At 39.5% G+C, this 26673-nt stretch overlaps 1 protein-coding gene across 2 annotated transcripts in view; it reads left to right on the plus strand.

Annotated features, from left to right (window-relative positions):
- Prkd1 (protein kinase D1) overlaps nt 1-26673 on the plus strand; it is a 287212-nt gene that overhangs the window by 141171 nt on the left and 119368 nt on the right. For both annotated transcript variants that reach the window (XM_050138894.1, XM_050138895.1), the window contains exon 2: nt 16660-16798. In XM_050138894.1, the coding sequence (XP_049994851.1) occupies nt 16660-16798 (139 nt within the window). The remainder of the gene's footprint in view (nt 1-16659; nt 16799-26673) is intronic.

Here is a 26673-nt window from a genome sequence, read left to right on the forward strand (position 1 = left end):
ATAGTAAAACAAAAGTAACCTTAAATTTGTGTCAATATATAAAAATAACTTAAACAAGAGTGGAAACATTTAAATAGTATAATAAGATAACCTCAAATTTGTGTCAATATACAAAAATCCATATCATGTAAATTATTTAGGACTACTAGTTGCTTTTTACTTTAAAGATAGGTTCAACAATCCACCCTTTTATCCAATCATTCATATATCCTCCTTTTCTTTTTTCAGTAGGCAATTCCTGAATCTAATCTCATTTGATTGGTTTCTTCCCTGATTATGACCAACTTGCAACCAAGCTCCCTAAATGATGATAAACAAACATAACCTATTGAACATCCAAAAACCACTCACCCCACCTTCTGGGGCTGTGGGAAATCTTAGGAGTGTCAAAGTGTGATCAAAATATCCCACAACTACTTTTAATTTCAATATTTTAAAGGCAAAGTCTTGATGCTAATTGAAGGATTCACTTATCTACTTTCAATAAAGTTCATTTCTGTTATGAAAATAGAGAATAACCTGATAGACATACCAGTGTTTATATTTTTATCAGTAACACAGAAGACCTGGAGAAGCTGGTGGTATAGATGAGAACTGCTGAGAGGGAGCCCCAAGGAAAAACACACTATTATTATTATTATTATTATTATTATTATTATTATTATTATTATTTGTTCTGATGACCCCTGTTGGAGAAGACCAGCTTCCACAAAAATATTACTTACCGGGGTAGGGACATGGGGATCAGAAAAATAGTAAAGAGGATGAAGATGTAAATGAAAATAATAAAACAGAAAACTTAAGATAGTATTAGGATGGAGTTTCAGTGCCTACCAAAAACCCTGCATTTAATTTTCCATACACTTTTATAACCCAATACAAAAGGGGGAAGAAGGCAACAAAAGACTTCTTTAACAAGTCACATAGGACAACTGGAATAGTTATTTGCTTCTTTACCTTGAGATATCAATTCATTAGCATTCTGTTGTTTAGGCAGTGAACCATCCTAGATCAAATATCCTGAAGGCAGACACTCCCATGGTCAAACCTCTTGTTTCAAAAATAGGATCTTAAGTATGCTTGCACAACCGGACCCTGAGTCAGGGTGGAATGGCTCTACCTGTACGGGCCATCTTAATGCCAAAAGAACCACATAACCACTTCCTCGAACAGGATGTGTCGCGCTGGTTGTTGTCAACAATTTTGAGCAACCTCAAACTCTCTGACCTCCAGACAAGCTGAAATAGGCTCACATTTTTGGTCCTCCACAAACCCCAAGCTAACATTTCTGTTCGTTTTACCTGTCCATCCTGTAGTCATCTGGCATTCAGCTAGCTGCTTCATTGCCACCAACATTTTAAAGACCTATCAGTAAGAACAGTTGCTACATATCCATCAAGTAACTTTTCTAGGTTTTATTCTGTTTTCACAACCAGTAAACATGGGTTTTATGGCCAAGAAAAGTCCTCAGGGATTTCAGGTCTGAGCATTGACACAGTCTGTCAGGGTCTCTTCTTTAAGAGAACAGAACTGAGGGTAATGATTGGAGACTCGGATTGAGGAGAATGGGCTTCTAGCCTCGTGTTGTTCTTTTACTGCCCAGTGTTGCCGCCTAGTAAGAACTATTTATTTTCTGAACATCACCCCACTCATCTCTAAAATGGGAATATAAAGCAAATTATAACTAGAAGTTTTTTTTTTCTCTAAAGTTCTTGCCATTGGTTGAGCCTTTTGATTTGCTGTAGAATCTTTTATTTTGTCCAGTACTTGCTTCCATTTTTTTTCATTTAAAAAACTAATGAAGCTGCCTGAAATATGAAAACACTACAGTATATTATAGTGGCGGTTTCCTTCAGAAAGACAAAGAGAATGATGTACATCTGTTTTCATTTCCGAGTTGTACATCCATCCACCTAATTACTGCTGTGTGAGCGCTCTCGGAGCATCTACTGAGACTTAATAGCTCTCAGACACTCGACGTCTGTCAAGACATAATACAGATGTGTTTTTACACCACAGTTGTGAAGCGCTCATTAATTATTAGCACCTGTAATTGCTTGATGTGAACATTTGTTTTAAATCTTAAAAATTATAGACAACAAAACAATGACTTAAACTATCTCTATGATGTGAATCTCCAGAACTTGTTGCATTTGGGAGTAATGCTGTTTATTAAGTCTCTTCTTAATACTTTTGTATTCTTACTAGATGACATTATTGAAATTAAAATAGAAAAAAAATTTCAGCCCCAAATTAAGTATCCCAGTGCATCATATCTACCATCTGCTGCTTTTAGATAGGGACATAGTTTATCAGACTCCTGGAAAAACATTTGACAGAAAGCATTAATATTTATGTATGCTTAAGGAAGAATTTATAGTTGTTTCATTCTTGAAAAAAACTAACCAAGTTAGGCTTTTCTTTATGTCTGTAACTATAACTAATTTTAAAATCTGATAGCCAGCCTACCATTTCAAATCTTATCTAAACCTTAATGAATTAGCTGATCTATCTTTTTTGGGCGATATTCCTTCTTCTTTTTTTATATCTTTTCCTGTCTTTGTTTATGTACTCATTACCATAATGCAAACTTACTGTAAAAATCCAAATTTATCCAATGCCTCACCCAACTACCAGCTTGATGATAACATTTCTGCCACCAGCTATGTAGGCCTTCTGCACCCCAACAGGAGCTCTGCACCCCCACAGTAGCACTGCAACCCCCACAATAGCACTGTAACCCCACAGTAGCACTGTACCCCACAATAGCACTGTACCCCCACAGTAGCACTGTACCCCCACAGTAGCACTGAACCCCACAATAGCACTGCACCCCCCACAATAGCACTTTAACCCCCACAGTAGCACTGTACCCCCACAGTAGCACTACACCCCACAGTAGCACTGCACACTCCCACACAGGAGCACTGTACCACCCACAGGAACACTGCACCCCACACAGGAGCACTGCACCCCCACAATAGCACTTTAACCCCCACAGTAGCACTGTACCCTCACAGGAGCTCTGCAGCCCCCCGCAGAGGAGCACTGAGCCTCTACAGAAACTCTGTCTGTCCCCTCAGTTATGCTGTAATAAACCTCTTTGAATATTAAAAAAAAACCCAAATTTAATATTATCAATGAAAATGATTTTTAAAATGTTATTTGAATTTAGTAAAAAGTAAAAATTTAGTAAAAAATAAATCCTGACAAGTGAGACCATGGGTCCAATTCTAGGTCTGACTGTAGGAAATAAGTGTGGGATAAATTAGAACCCTGTTTTTACTGGAGAGGACGTTTCTGTTTAATTCTTATCAAACAGTGATGAGGGGAGTTAACTCAACTGAGCTGTTTCTAAATTTGAACCTTAAAGATGGCTAGAGCTGATCCACACCTGGTGTTAGCCGCCCCTGAACAAAGGGCCCATTGGTTTTGCAAAGAGGTCATAGGAATGCAGGTGCTGGTGGAAGAGGAGAAACCACAGAGGGTGAGAGGCCAGGGTGGGATTCCCTGCCAGCACTCTCTGCAGGTGGAACCCAGTGCAGACCACAGAAGAGCAAAGTGAGCTTGGCAGCCTGAGTCTCTGTGACTCTGTAGGGAACATGTCTGGTTTTTGTCATAGCATGGTAAATGTATAGCAAATCCTCCTCTAGTGTATGTGTGCATGTGTGTACATTGTGCATACACACGTGTGTAGCCTTGGTTGCTTATCAGAGGCTGTCAGTTTTCCTTATTGAGGCAGTGACTTACTGAACTGGAGCTTACTGATTAGGCTAAAATGGAGGGCCTTAGAGGCCCTTCTGTCCCCATCTCACACCCACGGTTGGATTATGAGAATGTATGACACCATTCCCAACGTTCCATTTAGGTTCTGGGAATTATGACTCGGGTCGTCATGCTTGTGTGGCAAGATATTTACAGCCTGAAGTCTTTGCCCAGCTGAGATCATGAATCTCCCTACACCACTCATGATGTTTATCAATTATTTGACACTTTCAAAAGTTTCAAAAACTATTTCTTGTGCATAGGTATTAGATTTATCATCCAGAATCTATACTTTAGGACAGAGAGACGAATAATTCTACCAAGGATCTATGGTTCAATTTGCTACAAGGCAAGGCGGACCTAAGGTGGATTTGGCTGGGGTGATACGGTAGGGGTGGGTGCCACAGGGTACGGAGGGGCTAAGGAGAAATGTTTTCAAGTTTTCTAGTTTCTGTTCCCTGTGATTATTCAGATGCTGGTTGCACGGCTGTAGGTCATGGTGTGGGGTTCTTTCCATGTGCTTCCTTCTGAGGACACAAACTGTGTTAAAAGCAGCACAGCTACCTTCCACAGTTCTAGAAGCCCTTTTGGTCTCGTCATTAAACCTTGGTTTCTTCCGTTGTTTCAGTTGTCCTCAGGATCAGCTGCTCCCTAATGGCCCTTTTCCGACTCTATACTGTTTGTCCCAGCCACCCAGAGAGCTTAGCCCCAAAATTATCATACAGAAACTGTATTAATTAAATCACTGCTTGGCCCTTTAGCTCTAGTTTCTTATTGGCTAACTCTTACATATTAATTTAACCCATTTCTACGAATCTGTGTATCACCATGAGGTTGTGGCCTACCAGCAAATTTTCTCTCTCCCCTGCTGGCTCCATGGTGTCTCTGTGACTCCACTCTTTTTCCTTCCAGAATCCAGCCTAGCTTTCCCTGCCTACCTAAGTTCTGCCTTGTTATAGGTCCAAAGCAGTTTCTTTATTCATTAATGGTAATCACGGCACCCAGAGGGGACTCCCACATCACTATAGGGATGACTTCTGGAACTCTCTGACGTAACACGCTAATTGAGGGGCCCTAGGGAACGATCTGATATAACTCGACCAGGCTAGTTGAGGACCCTAGGCATTCTCTCTTAGGCATGTGGTCACTGTTTTTGAGTCTTTCTGCCCCTGGAAAAGCATCGCCAGTATTCTGACCAAGAAATGAAGTGGTAGCTCCTTTTAAAGTGCTGATAGTTAAAGAGACCGTTCATACAATCCTAAGGTGAGCAGAAAACACCGGCAAGTGTTGTAAAAATCACCTTTGGTGAGGAAACTGCAGTGTTCAACTGACATCCCCACTGCTGCGGCAGCGTTTTAATTCCAGGACTTCATTAGATCCTCACCTTTTATCAAAAGTAAACTGGCAAGGCGTTTTCATTTCCTAATTGGGCCATCTCTCCCTCTCTCTTCCACTTGACTGAGCGGTGGATTGATCTGTTTCTAGAATTGCCTGCTCCTCGCCTCTGTGAAAAAGCACCCTTTGTTCCTCAGATTTCCCGTTGGCCAGGTCCCATTTCAGCGACTCATTAAAACATGTATTTATTCTACTCTGGAGCACATTGTGTGGCCAGCCATGAATTTATAGTGAAATGTAACAGTAAATTGTGCTCTGTGGTCACCAATGCCAAATGATACACACAGCGGTGGAGGGGTTTCCCGCATAGGGCAGGATTAAAGAGCTTAGGACCAGTGCTGGGCTTGTTGGCCGTGTTTTCACAGTGGCCAGTTTTGTTAGAGGCAAACTTGGAGCGAGCTGGGAGTCACTTGTCTTGGATGTTTGTGCTCACAACTGCAGAGCCCGGAGAAACACAGGGCTGATCATGTAATGAGCTCCAGCCGAGTCTACAAGCCTCGAAGCCCTTTCAAAGCATGTTTAGTTTAATGAGGGTTTTCAAATTTCAAAGCTCACACACCTTCGCATAAAAACAGATGATTATAACCAAATTAGGGAATGTTGTTCCAGGAGTGTTTCCCCCAATATGTTCCCCTTCACGTTGTCGGCTTTGTTATAGCCCACTCTTCACCTCCCAGACATCATTTTAAAATATGCTTTTTGAAAGTCTTATTGTATATAGACTCTATTCAAGCAGAACATTATGTCACATAAAAGAAAAGCCTCTTATAGTCAAAAAGGATTATGCATATTTTTTCCTCCTCATAAAAAAACAGAACATTAAAAAAAATATAAACCTTCAGATTTGTCAGCTGTCCTGAGCAGCTAGACATCCATGTCCAGCGTGGTTCTGCCCTAAGGTCTCTAACCTGATGCAGCGGGGCAGAAGTAGAGAAAGCCATGCTGGGATGCAGGAGGACCTGTGGTGGAAGGTAGCCACCCTTCAGGCTGGCACTTACAGCACAGATTACTCTTAGGAAGAACATGACTATTCCTGATGTTTTTCATCTTAAGTCTTTTAACAATACCTTTCATATTGGTGGCATGTTGTTACTAGCATTTTGTATTTTCAAAAAAGCTTTAAGTCAGCTTAAGAAAGACTGTGAGGTATTGGAGCCCTACGAACTCCTCAGGTACTACACTGTGTCCACAGATTGACAGAGGCACAGCACAGAATGTGGTATTTAGATGCCAGCAATGCACCAGAATGAAGAGGAACATACAAGTCTTTTGAAGAAGGCATTGAACCATGTGGGCCCGAATTTGCTGTGCAGAAAGGGTGATGAACACATCTTTGTCTGCTGAGGTCCTTAAGCTCCTTCTGATTTACGCTTCCACCAAACAAAAACACTTTAAGGAATAAAGGATTCACTCAATTTGCCCTTCTTAGTCATTGCCCATCACTGGGTGGGGGCATCAGGACTAGAACTTGAAGCACCTAGGCAACATCCACAGTCAATAGCTCAGAGAGGCAAAAAGGAATGCATGCATGGTCATTGCTCAGCCTACTTTTTTCCTAATCTTATACAGTTGAGAACCAAAAGCCAGGGAATGGTGCTGCCCACAATAGATGTGTCTCCCTATCTCCAAGTAATCAAGACAATCCTCCAAAGGATGCCCATGGTCAGCCAGATCTAGACAATCCCTCATTTAACTCAATTCCCAGGTTATTGTAGATTATGTCCAGTTGACAATTAAAACTAACCATTAGAGTCTTTACAATTTAATTCACTCCATGTGCGGTTTTATAACCCTTTAGCTTTCTCGTGTTTTCTTACTCTAGCCCAAATACTGACTGCTTTGGAGGGTTTTTTTTTTTTTTTTTGTCCCTCTACTTTCAAGAGTCAAACTCACTCACCTTTGCCTACAAACCACATAGCAATAAGATATGTACAATTAATGAATGGCCTGTTTTTCTTTAAAATTTTAGTGCAAACTTTTATGTGTAGTATACATCTGAGTACAAGGGAGAAAGAAAGAACACAGAAAGAATAATTATCTCCTTCAGGGAGGGGGCAAGAAGAGGAGAGAACCGGAAACCTATAACAAAGTAAGAGCTCCAGAAATCTGCTAAAGGGTTGAACTGGGGTCAAATGCAAATCTGGATCTCTGTTTGTTGGGGAATGGAACTAGAGCTAAGTCTCTTAGCTGTTAAACCTCTGCTCAAAATGAATCGACTACCGACATGTAAGGCCTGAATCTATGACACGAAAGAAGGAAAACAAAGAAACATTTCAGGGCATTGAGCCAGGCAAAGCCATTTCAGATAAGACCCCAAAAGCACAGCAAGCAGGAGGAAATATGAACAGATTACGTCTTCCCAAGTCAAAGGACTCTGTGGAGCAAGTGAAACAGTCAAATGAGTAAAGAGACATTTGGATGTCTGTTAACTATACAGCTGACAACCGTTAATCCAAAATATATAAAGAATTCAAGTAACTAAAAAGCAGAAAGAAAAACGATAACTGATAAGAAAGAGCAATAAACATAAACCTTTTTCAAAAAGGCATTCAAATGTTTAACAGGTATATAAGAAAACACTCGGCATCTCTATCACAGAAAAGAAAATCAGAATTACAGTGAACACTTTATAGTAGCTGTGAAATGGAAACAACACGCATGCCCATCACCAGAGAAAAAAAGTGGGTGTTTCTGCCATTTGCAACAGTGTAAATAGAACTGGAGATCACTGTGGCGGCGAAAAAAAAAATAACCCGGACACATTGAGACTACAAGAGCTCATTTGAAAGCATTAGCCTCATGGAAACAGAGCTTGATGGTTGTTAACCAGAGCCTGGGGAAAGTTGAGGGAGAGAGAAATAGCCAAATATTATTAAGTGAGTGCTAAATCATGGATAGAGAAAACACACAGTAAATGAATGATACATAGTAAGTTGTGTATTTCAAAAAGAAATAATAGATGTGATATAAAAAAAGAAATAATACAGGAGATAACTATGCTTATCCTAATTGGGATTTGCACAATGTATGTGGTAGTTTGAATGAAATGTCTTTGGTAATTAAATACTCATTCCCCAGTTGATATCCCATTTAGGCAGTTTAGAAGGTATAGCATTGTTGGAGGAACTATGTCACTGGGGTTGGGCTGTGAGGTTTCAAAAGCCACAAGCCATTCCAGTTCACTCTCCTTGCTTCTTGTTTGAAGTTGGAGATATGAGCTCTCAGCTGTTCCTGTTGCCATGTCTACCAGCTGCCATGTTTCTCTACAGTAACCATGATGAACTCAACCCTCTAGAACCTTAAGCCCAAATAAACCTTTCCTGTGAGTTGCCTTGGCCATACCTTGGTTTATCTTATCAGTAGGAAGTTGACAAATAAAATACTCACCAGTAAAAACCTTTGGCTTGGATGTGGTGGTACAAGTCTTTAATCCTAATTAGAGGCAGGTGGGTCTGTGAGTTCAAGGCCAGCCTGGTCTACAGAGCTAGTTTCGGGACAGCTGGGGCTGTTAAATGGAGAAACCCTGTCTCCAAAAAAAAAAAAATTAATATGAGCTCTACAATTAATATATCTCTCCAAGTTCGGCAGGTTGTAAGAAATGAAATCATATGAAAATGTTCATTTTTCATAAAGTCATTAGTATTATTAAACATTAAAATCATAATCAAACATAGTCATCCTTCATTTTAAAGGCAGATATTTTAAACAAAAATATTAGAATTGTACATTGATATTTATAATATGCTTAGTTATAAATAAAGTGGCAAGATAACATGAAGAGTGGACATGAAGCCTACAGTTCAGGACCCTTGGGTTGGATATAAACCTTGGTCATGTAACTGTACATGACAGTGTGGCTGCCTGGCACATTAGTGTAAAAAAAAAGAAAGCAACAAAGAGAACATAGGGTGGAAAAGGGAAAAATTAGTCACCTTAATTATGAATAAATTAATTTTAAATGACAACAACCCAATTAGAGATTGCCAGAGTGGATTTTTTTCAACAAGTAAGACTTGCATGTATGTCACTTGCAGAACTCAAAATATAAAGAATGAAAACTTTAGAGGATGGCAGAAGAATGGAAAGCACATATTAATTATGAGAAGTCTAAAATGATCACTCACACCGGAGACACTGGCAGTGACAAAGAGGCAAATGTCTGTGTTGAGACTACCTGCCCTCCTCCCCTCAAAGAGAAGCACAATCATTTGAAAGGAACCTAGTTTTCCCCATTCCTAGAACACAAGTCTGTGAAGTGAACTGAGCTTGTCCCCTGATTGAGGCCCTGAGCAGTGGCAATTTCCCCAGCATCGTTGTAGATTGCCCCTGGAACAGTGGCAATTTCGTTGACTGGAACTGACACAGTGAATAGCCAGACAATACTCAGCATCACTGACTCTGCATCCCTCATTCCACGGGAAGCCTTAGATGTAGTGGCTTTATCCCTGAAGACAATGCTCAGATTTTTCATCTCCTGTTGCTTTCTGGATTGAGAATTAAATTCCTATCCCTGTTTTCTTCATTATGGTTTGCATCTGTTCTGTGGGACAACTGTCTGCACATGATCTCCTTGGACCCAAGAGTTAAGTATCTGCTCTAGGACTCGGCTAATAGCACCTCTCATAGTGTCTTGCATTGTATGTGGTGAGAACAGTATCTACTTTCTCAGTTCCAAGGCCACAGTATATTATTAACTATAGTCACTGAAATCCAATTGATCTCTTGAACTATTTCACTGATATAAGTGAAAATTTGTGGTCTTTAGTTTACCTCAGTCCAATCCCTGCCTCATCTTAAAACCCCTTTGTAACCATCATTTTACTCTCTGCTGCCATTCTTATTTGATACCTGTTTTGGTGTGTAATTTTACTATGTTAAAGTTAAACCTTCCTTTTTATTTTAACAGAAAAGGGGAGGTGATGTAGGAGTCCCCTCTGTGCTGTGATTACCATTAGTGAATAAAGAAACTTCTTTGGATCTATAGCAAGGCAGAACTTAGGTAGACAGGAAAAGCTAGGCCAAATGCTGGGAGGAAGAGGAGTGGAGTAAGAGAGAAGCCATGGAGCCAATGCCGGAGACAGTTGTGCTGAAACTTTACTGGTAGGCCATGACCTTGTGGCGATGCACAGATTAATGGAGATGGGTTAAATTAAGATGTTAGAGTTAGCCAATAAGCTATCTGCATTCCCCCATTAAGTATCTACAAATACTTTGTGAAACCTAAAGAAACATCCACTTTCACCTATGTAGTAGTCTGCAAACTTCATAATTTGGGGCTTTGTTCATCCATCTACAGGGAGAACAAAAACTGCAGGAACAGTCTGAAGCTTAAATTTTGGCGTTCTGTAAAGCATTGTATTGTGTTGACACTGTTTATTGTTTAAATGATGGGTAGAATTCTGCAATGAAAGTTTCTGTGCCTAGATTCTCAATTTCAAAAAAATTGTTAAAATTTATTCAGTATATTTAACAGATGCAATACCAGTAGGATTCTGCCCCCCCTATGAATTTTCTTCTGTCAATGGGAACTATCCACTTCCTCTACACTGTCAGTCAAGGAACAAAGGTGTTCACATTATTCCCTCAGTTTATCCTCATGACTCTGGATTAATCTGTTGATATGTGGAGCATGCACACACATGACCACATGTGCAAATGTGTGTGCATGTCTGTGTGTATGTCTGTGTGTATGTGTGTGTGTGTGTGTGTGTGTGTGTGTGTGTGTGATTTATCTAACTTATACAAGTGTGCTGAAGATGTGGTCCTCACTGTGGTGTCAAGGTGGTGGGCCATGGAAGAGATGGAGACTTTGTTACTGAAGAGCTGTCCCCAGAAGGTGTTATCCTCTCAGTGAGTTAGGAGGAAGTTCAACCACTGATGCTGGCTTCCTATTGTGAAATTAGTCTCTTAGTTTGATGGGTTTACATGCCACAAGGTGACAGAGTCAAGTGGGGACAACACAGTGACAACATGTGAGATGACTACATACTTTTTAAGGTATATACCAACTAGAATCTTTACTCATCATTGAGGGATTGCCAAGAAAACAGTCATCTTGGAATGTTTAGAGGCTTCTTCTAAATTTGTCCACATACCTACTAAACAATCAGACATAAGCAGAAACATGTTTGTTGATATATAAACTTCTGTGAACATTTGTGGAGACTTTATTTGTAATCACAAACAAACAAACAAAAAATTATAACTATCTTAAATGTTATTTATTTATTTATTTATTAAAGGTTTCTGCCTCCTCCCCACCACCGCCTCCCATTTCCCTCCCCCTCCCCCGGTCAAGTCCCTCTCCCAGCATGGATACTTCCATGAAGCACACATACAGTAAGTACTGTGAGTGCTTCAGGAATAAAGTAGAATAAACTCTCAATTAATCTAAGCCGCCACTTCACTAAACAACACCAAGAAGAGCTCTCAGAATAATTTTTTTAAATGGAAAAGGCCAGACTCAAAATTTTCTTTTTTTTCTTCTTTTTTCCTTTTAAATTATTTGTTTAAGTGACTAGTTTTTGTTTGTTTGTTTGTTTTTCCCCTCAACTGGACCCAAGTTAGAGCTAAGTAGGAAGAGGAACTCCGCTTGAGAAACCACCTTCATCATATTGCCTGTAGGAAATTCACTATGGTATTTCCTGGATTAATGGTGGGTGTGGGAGGGTCCAGCTCACTGGGGGTGGTGCCACCACAGGACACCCAGGATTATATTTACAGGTAGTAAAAGCCATGGCCAGCTAGCAAGCTAGTGAGAAGCATTCTTCCCTGGCTTCTCTTTAGTTCCTGCCTCCAGGTTCCTGCCTTGGTTTCCCCTACTGATGCACTGTAACTTGTGAGCCAAATAAACACTTTCCTTCCTAGGTTGCTTTTGGTCATGATGTTTATCACAGGAATAGAAATCTAATTAGGACAGAAATTGGTACCAGCTTCATGGGCTGTTATGACAGACCTGACTGTGCTGTTTTGGAATGGAGGGTTGTGGAATGAGTTTGGAGCTCTTAGCTGGAAAATCCATTGAGTACCTCAGAGCTTAATGAGCTGCTGTGCGTGCTTGGAAAATAGGACTGCAGAGAGAGATGCAGTCAATGGAGGCCTGCTCTGTGATGCTTCAAAGGGAGGCAAAGACACTCTCAGGGAGGTTCCTGTGATTTTGTTTTTAATTAGGAATCTGCTTGGGCTTTAGGATCAGCTATGATGAATCCAAGAGCGATACTGCTAAGTAAACCCTTTGCTTTAATGGGGTAGTTGGCATTGGTTAGCCGAGGTAGACAAATCAGCTGTCATCAAGAAGAGAAGAACATGAATGAGTCATGAAGAATACCTGCGGCTTGGCGCTGTTGGACAGGTCTGGGGTCCCCGAAAAGCACGTAGAAGAGGCCATGAGTGAAAGAGCAGCCTTGGTTGCGTTAGAGATGCCAGCATACTGGAGATTCTCGGAGAACAGGAGAGCAGCAGGTGTGTAGAGGAGTCGGTCTGAGACCAGGAGACGAACTGTGAGTGGCAGATCTAGAGCAAAGTAGCCCAAAGGCTTTTCGGAGCTGGAAGATTGTGAGTCTCAGATACTGGACCCTGAGCTATTTATTACTGTTGGAAACTTTGGTTTAACTTTGATTTGGTAGTACCCAAGTCCTGATTCTTCCCTTTTAGAAGAGAAAGTATGCAACCTACTTCGATATTACAGGAACCTACAATTAAGAGACCTAGGTATTTTAAATACACTGAAATTTTTTAAAGTGTTTGAAATTTGAAAGGCTTGTGACTTTTGAAGTTATATTTTACATTATAATCTTTATGCTAGCATGAATGCTTGGGGACAAATAAGAAGCAGAAGGTTATAGTTGAACAGTTTGTGCTTGTGTGTCCATTCAACAAGGGGTCAATTGGGCTGACTAGTTTTAATGTCACCGCGGCAAGATCTAAAGTTACCTGGGAAGAGGTATCTCACTTGAGAAGATGTGTCTGCCTGAGACTGCCTGTAGGCAAGTCCACAGGGCATTTTCTTGATTAATGATCCATGTGGAAGGGCCCAGTTCACTAGGAAGATGTTCTTGATATCATAGGTAAAACAGATAGCAAGCCATGGTTAGCAAGTCAGGACATAGCATTCCTCCATGGCGTCTACTTCAGTTCCTGCCCTGAACGATCTGATTTGGCTTACAGGTTACAGCCTGTAAGCCAAAGGTAACCCCTTTGCTCCCCAAGTTCCTTTAGGTCATATTTATCACAGCAATGAAAACCTAACTAGAATATTTATCTTATTTTTAGTGCTTACTTTATGTGATTGCTTTTTTCCTTCATTTCTAAATTAAGTTTTCTTTTTAGCAGCATAATAGTTTTATACATGTCCATAATACATTCTGATTACTCTCTATCCTTATTCCCCCTCATCTCCCTCTTATTACTCTTACTCCGGTTTCTCTTCTGTTCCCTTTCCCAGATTCATGATTTTTTTTCTTTCTGTGTGTCTATGTGTCTGAGAGAGAGAACCTTTTATTTTGATTGAAAATTCATGTTTCATGACCCCAGTTATCTTGACTTCCATCAGTAGGTCAAATTAGAGCCACAAAAGGCACTTTCTAAGAACCCGGAGAGTAAATTGTCAGTATGATGTTTGGTCTCTTTCCCTAGGCAAGAGGACATGTTAAAGTGGTGGGACTGTCCTAGGTCTTAGCTGTGGTTTGATCAGTACCTGTCTGTCTTGCTTGTTTGACTATCTCTACTTATTTATATGTTTATCACTCCATCAGTCTATCATCTATCTATCTATCTATCTATCTATCTATCTATCTATCTATCTCCTATATATCATCTGTTGATCTGTAGATACATATAGCATATGGCTACACACACACATATATGTATGTATCCTATGTATATGTTATACATTTTTAATCCTTTAGAACTATACTCTAAAACACTTGAATTGTATTATATGTTTGTTGTATTGATGCTATTTATAGCTGCATGAAATATTAAGCCTCTAGAGATAAACTTGAAAAATATGCCTAAGATATATATATATAAATTTTAGTATATATATATATATATATATATAACTACAAATATTGTTCAGATAAATTTAAATAGACCTAATGTATAAAGCACATTGGGCTCCAAATAGAAAGACCCTATATGGAATAATGTATTTCTTCCCAAATAACTCTATGCAGAATCACTGAAAAGTCATAAAACAATTTTTGTGTATGTGCAGAAATTGATTAGTTGATTCTTAAATTCATGTGTATTATGAATAATATAATTTAATATAATATACAATTTGTGAAATGCCTTTCAAGGGAGGGAACTCGAAGGAAGAGTTATTATTCTTTATTTCTAGGCTGTATAGAGTTCTGATAATTATAAATCCAGTGTGACACTGGCGTGAAGATGGTCACATCCACCTACACACACTCATCATGAGAACCAGCAATGCTACGCCTAGGTGTTTACCCACATGAAATGTGAGCATATGCCCACTAAAACACTTGTACACAAATGTTTGTAAACTTTTTATTTGTAACAGCCATAAATTAGGGATAAAAACAGATGTCCCTTTGTGGGTGAATGGACAATTATGCTAGATCCACTTGATGCAATACAAATAAATAATATGTACGCAGTACGTTCAAATGATTCCAGTAATATAACTATAAAAGGAAGCCATGAGGTTCAAAGTGTCTAGAGACTATTGTGCTTTTTCCTTTATGTGAGACTATACCACATGAGCTTGTCCGTGGGAACACAGAGCTCTGACCCACAGTGGATGGAGGAGAGGACAGGGCCGAGGAAAATTTCCATGACCATACTTCATGGGTGTATTATGAGTTTGTTTGCATTCTTATTTACGTTTGTTGAAACTGCTTTTCTATGTGCTTATGTGCATTTTATGTAGTATGCTTTATTCTTCAAGGAAGTAGTCTCTTCTTTTAGAATAATTGTGACTTGTCCATTGTTTTTAAGACTGAGGAAAGTGGTATTTCCGTTTTCTCTTTGTTCTCTAGTGCTATGATGATATTATTGAAGACATTTTTAAGAAGTGAACTACTTTTTCCCTTTTAATTAGCACAGTGGAAGTGGTGACATCATTTCAGCTGCCGTGTTTATTTTAGGAAAGTCTAAGAGACATGCAAAAGTAGTTTTAAGCCTTGTCATCAACATAGACTCCTAAAAGCCCAGAATGTTCTGAATATATTTATTTTTAATTTATACAAAAAGGCTCATGTGAATGAAGCCCCTAATTTTATGAATAAGAAAAAGATGGATTCATAATAACTGCACTTTTCTCCAGAATATTATATTCTGGACTTTTATCATAGTAGAAGGCAGATCACTTTTTCCAAAATTTTCAGTTTGTAGGCAGGGTCTCCCTATGAATCCCAGGCAGGCTTCGATCTCAGTGTGTGTCAGAGGCTAGCCCAGAGCCCACAGTTCTCCAGTTTTCCTTCTTCTGGTTCCAGAATGATGGGACTCTAGGCATATGTCTCTACTTTTCGGTTCCATATCGTGATATTCGTGTGCGATCCAGCACTGATTCCAGTATCAAAAAAGGAGTCTTCTTCTTTGCCTTGTGACTCTCCACACCAAATTAGACAGCTTGACATTTAAAAGATAACCGTGGTCAGTAATCCCTTCAAAACGCCATGTTTCAGTAGGCCTTCATGCCCCAAAGTTCATTTGTATCAATGCTTGTTTTAGTGAAAATCCTTCACACTGAGTCAGAAAGCCCTTTTTGATAGTTCTCATATGACCTTGGATTTATAACCTGAAAAAAAGCAAGGAAGGTAGTGAGTAGATCCCAGAGGAGAGGAGTGTTGTCTAGCCTGGTTCTGAGAGTCCAGAGGGGAGGGGTGTTGTCTAGCCTGGTTCTGAGAGCCCAGAGGGGAGGGGTGCTGTGTAGCCTGGTGCTGAGAGCCTGGAGAAGAGGGGTGCTGTCTAGCCTGGTTCTGTCCTGGGTCAGAGGATGTAGATGCCAGTAGACTCTGTGCCTATGATGTGTTTAGCTTTCTTGAGTCATGTCTATTCTGGAATATATCAAAACAGAGTGACTTGACTTTTTTTGTTTTGTGTTTTTGTTTGTTTTGTTTTTTTTTTTTTTTACCAAATTGTCAAGTTATGTATAACAGAATTTTAATTAGCTGATTCCTATTTTAGGTGAGAAAATGCATCCTTTTCCTCACACCACCTAGTATGCCTAGTATGTTTCTTAATCATGTTACTATAGAAACTTCTTTGAATCTGTTTTCTGTTCTTTGTTTGTTAATTAGAAAACGACTTGGTCATTCATTGTTGGACTTACGATGCACAGCCTCTCTCCCACTAAAGGAGACTTTGAATACCATTTCTGACATTCATTTCTTTTAATTGAATGTTCTAGATGTGTGCACTTTTTCTAATTAGCTTACATTTGTGCCCTGACATTTATTTTATTTTTCTTTTAAGACAAAATATTTAGGATGATTTTGACATCTAAACTATTGTGGTATTGTATTGCAGTTCCCTGAATGTGGTTTCTATGGACTATATGATAAGATCCTGCTTTTCCGGCATGATCCTACCTCTGAAAACATCCTCCAGCTGGTGAAAATGGCAAGTGATATCCAGGAAGGAGATCTCATCGAAGTGGTCCTGTCCGGTAAGTAGGATCCTGTTTTCCATTAGTTGTTTGTGAAGAATTTTTGGACCTAGGCTTTTAGGTGACATATATATATATATATATATAGTGCTGCTTTCTAACATGAGATATTTTTTGGTTCTGTCTAAATGAATTTTTAAGCTTATTTTGGAAAATCCTGGCACAGTTGTATATATCTGTAATCCCAGCACTATCAGGCCGTGACAGAGGATCGTGAGTTCAAGGCCAACTTAAGACAGAGTGTGTTCCAAATCAGAATTGACTACATAAGGCAGACTGATTCGAGAAAGAAGAAAATTGGGAAAAAGTTTGCCTTTTTTCACTTCTAGTCAGGACTCCATTATATATTCCTATTGCGTACCTTCCCCCAGCCTCGAAGACACTCACACTTTTACACCCGTCTTTTAACTTATACTCACATCCACATTGACACATACATTCTGTTTAGCAACTTGAATGGCTTGGACATCAGCACAAGCAGTTATCGCTACAGTGATGTTGAGGTGCCGCTTGGGTCCCCAAATATCTAGCAGCAGATAGAAAAGAGTTGAAAGAGCTTTTGATTTGCTATGGACTGCTGAGACCACCAACAGCAGTGGGGGTAGATGCGCTCTCACCATGCCCATGATACTGGTTAAGTCATTCCCCAAGGATTGCTGTGTTTCTGCCTGCCTTACATTTGATTTTGGTCTTAAAATTCATTTTTTTTATAATTTTGAATTCAAAAGTTATTGTTGTTAGCGCTGTTCCTATCGATACAGAAAAAGAAAATGGGTGAATTTTACATTAAAACCATAGGACCCATGAACAGCTGCAGCACAGGTCTTTGCAGGGATGGGTGGCTGAGGCAAAGAATGTAACTGTGTCCAGATTTTTATTCTTCATTTTTTAAAATATAGTTACTATTGAGAAATTGAGCTACATGGTTTCTCTCTGCTCCCAGACTTTTGTTGCCTGCTGTGGCTTTGTCTGTAGGAAATCCATTGTTTCAGATTTTCTAGACTTCCTAACCTGGAATTCTTTCCCTGATCCGTGCTTGTCCACAGGGGTCCTGATTTTCATTCCCTTGTATTTATTTAGTTGGTTCTGCCCTGCTTCCTTCCACTCATGTCTTGTCTGCGGAACCTCTGCATCTTGGTTTTGTGAAGTCCTTGTTTGCCCTACTTGCATTGGATAGCTTGTTATCACAAAATAAATTTTCATTTTTACAAAAGAAGTAATTCTCTATTGTTTATGAGTCTGGGCAGTTGCTAAATAAAAATAATAAGCAAAAGCTCTGATGATTTTTTTGTTAAATTTTCAAGAAGTCATGTGTTTCTCTGGGCTATCATTCTCTGTGGTTTTCTGGCTTTTGCCTGCTTTGCCTTATCACTTAGAAGTGCTTTCCTGAGGGTTCTTATTCTGAATACTAGGGGCCATCTCAAATGACATATTCAGTGAAATCATATGTGGCATGTGCTATTGCCCCAATTCGTATTAAACCAGCATCCGTGCCACTCTGCAAATAAGGTATTCTGTTTTATGAGTGTATTTTCTAGATAGTAATATGCAGGCATAGATGAGGACTTGTTTTTCAGCTTTTAATTTGTTTTCTTTCCATTTTATTTAAACATCGAAGCATAATAAAATAAAATAAGATAAGATAAAACAAAAACCATTATACTGAATTTGGATAAAACAAGTCAAGAGAAGGCACAAGAACCAGAGACCCACTCATTCACACTCCAGGCGTCCCATAAAAGCACTAAACTGAAAAATGTAATATATGCACAGAAGACCTGATGCAGACCTTGTAGGTTCCATGCTTGGTGCTTTAGTCTCTGAGTTCATATGAGCTTAGCTCAGTTGATTTGTATGGTCTTATTTTCCTGGTGTGCTCCATCCCGTCTGGTGTGCTTACTCCTTCTGCCTCCTCTTCCACACAGTCCCTGAGCTCTGAGAGGAGAGATGTGATGGAGAAATCTTTATTTAAAGCTGTGTGTTCCAAGGTCTTGCTCTGTATTTAATGCCTGACTGTGGGTCTCTGTTTACTCCTGAGAACGATTACCCCCATATTTTAATGTCTTTGGCATGGGAAGGTGCTCTGCATGCTACCAAAAGAGAAACATAAACCTCAACCCAGCCACAAGACTTGTGATCTATAATCTTTCCTATCTGTAAAATATGATAATGCAATGGTGGTACAGAACTCATTGTGGGAATTACAAATCAATGTTTGATTTGACTTAAGGCCCATTCCATGAGCTAGAACCCATACCTGGCACTGCTTGGGTGACCAAGAACCAGACACTAGATAACTCAGAGACATATGGTAAAACCAAGTACTACTTGACTTAAAATAACAACAACAAAGAAGACCCTTAATGTTATTCTGCTATAGTCATGGATTATTTAGTCAACTTTAGAGAGGCTTGCTCCTAAAGCAGGGGCATGAGGACTTTTGAAAACTGGGTTTCTAGATTTGATTTCCTATCCATTTTACTTACATATGTATGTGTTATACTCATATATACATACATGCTCATAGATAGATACATAGATATATAGATATCATAAATAAAGATATTGAATTTTTTAGATACCGTCCACTGACCTGTGAACTTCACAGGCGACACTGTCCTCCTGGTCCCCTGGTGATTAGCCCTCTGTGCAAGATTACAGAGCAGTATAGTTTAAAGGAGGCAACTGAGACTTCCCAGGGCTGTGCTGCTCATGGGGACTGAGGAGCTTGGCTCAGATGCTCTGCTTGATCCAGGCTGGATATCAATGGTATGTTATGCTTCCCCTATCATGTATGCCATTTTCTGGTGGTGCTCTTAGGTTTCACCTTCACTGGCACCCAGACTGCTTTTGACTGATTAGTTGCATAGCATTAATAAACCATGGGCATTTATTTTCCTCTTGAAGACTAGTTTTACTGTTAAATTTTGTTCATCTAAATTGTCTGATATTCTTCTTCCCATGATTAAATTTAATCTTTTTCTTTGGTATAAGTGCCTTGTTATATTTTTGTTGTATTTAGTGTTTCACCATTGGAAATGTTTTCTGACATAAAAATCTCAGCCAAAAAAAAAAAAAGAGATAAAATCTGGGGAGAATGTAATTTTGAGAAAGGTAATTTTTCTCTCTCCTCACATCAGTGATTTCTCTTTCTATTGTGATTTCTGAGACCTTTTATCATTCCATGTTGCTTTGAGAGTTCATAGTGAACCAGACTTCTGCTGGCTAATTGCTTGGCTTTCTTCTCCCTCTGTTTGAAACACAAGTCTTCTGTGACTAGTAGGTTTTGACCCGGTGGTAAGGAAAATATTGCTCAGAAGTGGATGGATTGGGTAGGAAGACAAAAGATGAGCAGCTGCATCTCTGTGCCCTAGGATACACACCCAACTCTGGCAATAGCTCTTTGTTAAGAAACGGATTAACTTTAGACCCACTGTTCTGAAGCAGGAAACACTCCATGTGGATGTTTCTCTTGGCAAAGACAAAGCCCAGGATTAAGTGTGTGGTTCAGAACTCTGAAACAACGGTCATGGGAATCAGCTTCACTGCTCTTCATGATGGGACATCTTATGAAAGCCTGATTGTTTAGCCCGAGCAGCAGATAGATTACAGGACCATATTTCCAGGACTCAACCTTCTTTGTACTTTTATTTTTGTCTTCATCTCTAATAACAGTTTTCTGTGCATACACACATGTCCGTGTCTGTGTTGTACAGAGAGACATCAGGAATTGTCAAGAACTGCATTTCTGCAATTCCTGGCTTGGTCTCAGTCAGGGACACAGGAGCCAAACTGGGGGCAGAGTGGACCATGCGCTGGACACAAAATTAAAGAGTTGTAAAACCATTTGGTAGTAGCTGATATAAGAGAAAGTGAAGTGGGAAAGGACTCGTGGAGGGGCTAGAGCCACTGAGAGTGTCATTCCCTTTCCCATTCTTCTTGGTGTCCCTTCACGTTGTTCAGTGTAGTTGCCAAAGGAGTCAGATCCTTCTTGAGTTATGAAGAACTGATTTCATGGACATAGAGTACCAGTGATTTTCTTTATGATTTTTTTGATACCTCTGAGGTTTGGATATTTTGAATTAAAGATGCAGCTTGTACTAGATAAAGTATCACAGACATGAGTATGACTTGGAGTCTAAGTTTTTTTTTTCCCCTGTAGGTAAGGTGCTGTGTGCCGTGATTGCACAGTTCTCTTAATCAGACCATCTGGGCTCATGCCTTTGCCTGTTCATTGCTACTAACATCCTCATTGAGTCACTTAATGATTCATGATTTCCTTGTCTGTGAAATGGCAACAGCCTACACTGTAGGTTGTTACAAAAATAAAGCAAACATGTAAAACACTCAAGAACATCAGTACCGTAAAAATTGTACTGTAATATTGTTTGTTTGCTCTTTGTAGCCTCTAGGTAGACATTCCCAGGAAGCCAATCTGATAACTCTGAGGATTGGCAGGTTAAGCAATATTAAAAAAAAATCTTGTAAGATTCATCAGAACTTCTGTACAGCTGTAAAACCATGCTTTCCAAATTCCCATATAAAGTTGACTTTCTCATAGGATGTTTTTAGACTCCCTTGAACACTTAGCGGGTCTTGCCTCTGCTCTCTTATTTTTCTCCAGGTCATATCCATGGCCTGGTTGATTTGAAAATAGGTTTCTAGTCTCTATGCTGATGGTGCCTCCCTCTTGTTTCATATAGGGCAAGAATTTTATCCTAGAAAATACAGAGTTAAGGGTTTGGGGAGATGGTTCACTTAATAAAGTGGTTATCGCATAAGCATGAGTCCTGAGATCAGATCCCAGAGCACTAGTAAGAAGTTAGACTTGGCATCATGCATCTGTAATTCCAGTGGTAGAATTTAGCTTTCTTTCTTTCTTTCTTTCTTTCTTTCTTTCTTTCTTTCTTTCTTTCTTTCTTTCTTTCTTTTTTAAGACAGGATTTCTTTGTGTTGTGGGAATTCATTCAGCCAATAGCCTTTTGGATGCCAGCCCATTAGAGCATGGTCTGAGTTACTATAAGCACAGACAGGAAGCATGCTCGCCCCTCTTTTTCCTTTTGCTTGGTTGGTGGCTGTAGTTTGGTTTGCAGCCCCAGTGTCCATAGAGCAGAGGAAAATTCTACTGTGCGTGATTTCCCAACATTTGTTGTCCTTTATTAAGGACTCTTGTGGACCTCCTTAAATTATGCAACTCTCCTGTGTAGGTTTGGAGCCTGTCAGGGAACTTGCTCTGTAGACCTGACTGGCCTTGAATTCACACAAATCTGGCTGCCTTAGCAATGAGATTTCAGGATCCACTTACATTATCTTTATTATAGGACCACTATCCTCTTCTTGCTCAGAAAAAAAAATGAATATTTAATATAGCTACTCAGACTGCAGCCGGATTAAGACCATGCTGAAGGCTTCTCTGCTTATACAGCTAGGTTGCAACATACCGGTAGCTGAGACAGGAGGATTGCTACAAGTTCAAGACAGCCTGAGTTACATACAGAGGTCTAAAGTGATGGGGAAAATATAAAATATTAAATCGGATAACACTACCAATCTCTCACACACACCGCTGCAAGTCACGTTGTTTCTCTGAGTCTTGATCCATCACCTATATTACACTATCAGTAGGATCTCCTGGGTGACTGAGCTTGAGAGATTTCATGAGACTCATTGGAAACATTACATCATGGATTAATTTGGGGGGGGGCATATGATGTGCCAGGACGTATGTATGGAGGTCAAGGAACAACTTGCAGAAGATGATTTCCTCATTGACGGTGTCAGTTTGTGGAGTCATACCTGCTGGTCAGCTCACTGGCCCTGCGTCTTCTACATGTTGTTGTGTTGATTTTATGTTAGAGACTGTTAATTTGGAGAAAAGCAGTCCTACTTTCAAACTATTGTAGTTCATTTCCCATCTCACATGTGACCTGCTTTTCAGTCTGATTCCTGTAACCTGATGGGTATGCCCATCACGTGACCAGGTAACCTGATTTGCATTTTCATCATGTTTGACTCAGTGTTGAATTTACCAGATTTCATCAGCTTGGTAACTCTTGCTTATGGATTCCCGTGCCCACGCTGTTGCTATTCATGGTGACCCCTGGAGCTGGCCTCAGACTTCTGTTTCAAGTCAAGAAGGAATGAGGCCTCATGGCCTGGGGTTCTGGCTCGCCTTCCGCGCTGCGCTCACTACCCTTCTGCCCTCCACACTCGGTCTCCGTGTCTTCATGCATCTAGCAGAGCAACTTCTCTGCCTGAGGGGCAGCTGGCAAGACCTGCAGGAAAAGTTGACTCACATGCCCCGGCACTGGAGTCCAGATCTCCATAGATCCGAACAAGCCGTGGTTTTCAGGGAACATGGCAAGCTCCTCTGTTTGCACAGAACTAGCCTCAGGCTTATGTCTTCACCATCTGGCATGAGACATAAGCCAGAGATCGCAGTGGCTCCGTTCCTGTCCTTTTCAACCACTATTGCACTAATTGAGGTCAGTATTTCAGCAGCCATACAGCTAAACAGGAAGGGGACGAACCCCACACAATGGGATTTTTCTTCTGTTCTTTAGAAACTCTGAACGCTTACTTCTCAGACTGACAGACAGTTAATTTATAGCTAGTCTTGTGTATTTAAAGGTAGTCATGTAAAGTCCTTGATGAGCAACAGGAACTCAAAGAACTTTGCATACAAACAATTTTTTTTCTAGAAAATATAGTGAGTTTTCTTTTTGCTGTTTTTATGAGTCATTTTATATACCAAAGGCAAAAAGCCTCTGTATGTTAAACATACTAGCCCATCGAGCTATGTCCTTCATTGCCCAAGAGTCTTATTAGTTTGTCCTGTTTAGTACTTTCAAGTGGATTTGTGGTACTTACCGTAAAAAATAAATCCACATTCTATGTTCAAAATGAAATCTTTGCATGTCAGAGATACAGAAATAGATGACTTGCAAAATTCACTGATGGCATTATATCTGTTTTTGATATCAATGTAGCTCTGTAAATAGATATTCATGGCTTACCTCTGTAAAAATACAATAAAGATTTTTTTTTATTTCAAGTTAAAGCATCGTAAAATTTACTTTACTATTATGTTGGGAGGAAAGCTTCTTGGGATCCCAGTTTAATTAAGAGAATGAGAATATTTGGATTTTTATTTCATCCATCTTTTAGAAAAATATGAAGTTCTGATGCAGCAACTAATTAAGATACATGACCGTCCCTCTCATAGGCAACTTATTACAGAAACTACCAACTGCACCCAGCTATGTCCATTTAATTAAAATTAAATAAAATAGAAACTAAGTTTCTAAGTCGTACTAGGAACCCTTTAAGGTTTCAGGACACATTTAAGTAACAGCTGCCATTTTCATCAAGAGAAGACGGTGACATTAAGCAGAAAGGCCGAAGGAATATACAACTAATTAAAATACAAGTTTCAATTAAATTTGTAAATCCTAGAATTTACATTTCCGTGAAGAGAAAACATGATTTTGAAGAAAAATTGTTTTTAAACACAGACGCTTTTTTTTTTCAGGAAAATAAATCTGAATTCAGAGAAATTTACATGCTGGAATTCTGAGCACACTTTTTGAAAAGCATTGATGGATATTGACTTTTATTGATTAGTATTGTTCATTGTTACTTCAGGACGTTATGTGGGTGGTTTCTTTCCTAAACTGTGAAGACATATATGAACACTCCTTGTATTCTTTTAGTGCAGTGACCATTCCCTTCTATAGGAAAGATTACAACATATACCTTATTTCCATATTCATTTCTCTAGTTGTCTCTCTGTCTCTTTCTATGTCAGACACAAGCACAGGCATTAGAAACACACACACACACACACACACACACACACACACACACACACACTTGATAGAAGACTCTAGAGGAGGGTAAGAGAGACCAAACTGTACATACTATTAAATAGAGTCGTCACAGCTGCCCCTATCAGCACACTGAAAACGTTGCCACAGGGTGATCTGAAGGCTTCATAGGAGTGAATTATTTCTTGCTTGAGTTAAAACACGATTCATCTCTTGAAAAGCTGCCAAACAGCCTGTGTTTGACGCTCCATGATTGGTGCACAGGGTCTCAGCCATGCCACCGTCTGGCCAGCCCTCTCCCGGTGGTTGGCATGCCATTTGCTTGCTTTTAGCATGCAGCCCATATAAAAATCTATCATAATCTTCCAAAATTAGCAATGCAGCTGTTTTAAGTCTTAACCAGCAGTGACACTATTCATTATGCCAGTGTGGGAATCAAATACAAAGATGGATTTGAAAAGAGCAATGTTGCACCAGAATGTACGTGTGCCTCCACTTTCCAAAGTAGTTCACAACCACAGACACTTCACAAGTGCTGACTTCAGACTTACAGGATGTACAAATACAAAAATTATCTGCTTTATTGTATACATTTTAATACAAAAATAAGGATTTGAACCAGCCTTGATTTTATGTTCCCTGTTTTAAAACAATTCCAGCTTTTTAAGTTGTTAGAAAAAAATATTACTCCCCACTAACCATTTTTCTTATATTGTTTGGCTTATATTTTGCTCAGAAATTTGTGAGATTTCGATCATTAACACATGTTAATCCTGAGAACATCTGTCATGTAGAGCTTTCAGATTTCTCATTTAGACAAAGTAATAGTTCGTTATTTTTTCCTTTTTTTTAAAAAAATAATTCCTCCCCTCCCCATTTATAATTTCCCTTCCTCTATTTCTTCCAGTTCCTCCATCCCTCCCCACCTTTTCTGTCCCTTCTTAGAAAATGAACACTCTTCTAGTAGATAATAATAAAACGAAATAAGTTAAAACAAACACTAAGACATCCGAATAAGACAGACAAAGCAAGAGAAGGAAAAGAGCTCAAGGGAAGGCTCAAGAAACAGAGACCCACTTGATTGTATACTCAGGGATCTCATCAAAATAAAAGAAGAAAGGGAGAGAAAAGGAGAGAGAAAAATATAAACAATCAATAATTGTTTTAAGAAAGTAAAAGCTCTGACATACCATTACTGTAAATGGAACTTCCACAGATAATGCCGAGAAGAAAAGGTAGAAGAGGTCTCCATAGTGAAGAACACTCACCCTTTTCTCAGAGAACCTGATTTCAATTCCAGCCTACACACAGTAGTTCACAACCCTCTGTAACTCCAATTCAGGCAACCCAGTGTCCTCTTTTGGCTTCCACAGACTCTGCGTGTATGTTGTCCATGGACATACATGCAGTCAGACACTTATACACGTAACATATAAAGGAATACATCTTTAAATGGCAACAGTAGGCTTTTTGACAACAACAACAAAAGTAGACAATAGATTTCCTTCACATGATAATATTGAGATATTGAAAAGAATGCAACTAGATTAAAAAAAATAGCCCTTATTCCACTGCATCATCACAACCAGATTGTCTAGGGTGACAGGAGGCTGGCAGCAGTGAAGGTTTGGGTACATCACTCTGTCAAAGACATGTTCAATTTTCAGTCACATTCCATTATTGGTTTGTTTTTTGTTTTCGAGACAGGGTTTCTCTGTAGCTTTGGAGCCTATCCTGGAACTAGAGCTTGTAGACCAGGCTGGCCTCGAACTCACAGAGATCTGCCTGCCTCTGCCTCTGAGTACTGGAATTAAAGTTGTGTGCCACCACTATTTGGCCTATTTTATTTTTCTTTTTTTCAATCTTAGATAAGTTTCTTTAATTTTTTAAAATTGTTTTTATTGAGCTATATGTTATTTGCTGCTCCCCTCCTATCCCCTCCCTTTATCTCCCCTCCCCTTCTACTGACTCCCCTAATCCCCATATTCCCAGTTTACTCAGGAGATCTTGTCTTTTTCTACTTCCCATGTAGATTAGATCCATGTATGT

The sequence above is a fragment of the Alexandromys fortis genome, unplaced genomic scaffold (assembly GCF_014885135.2).
Source record: "Alexandromys fortis isolate MF-2015 unplaced genomic scaffold, M_Fortis_MF-2015_v1.1 scaffold_35, whole genome shotgun sequence".
NCBI classification, from domain to species: domain Eukaryota; kingdom Metazoa; phylum Chordata; class Mammalia; order Rodentia; family Cricetidae; genus Alexandromys; species Alexandromys fortis.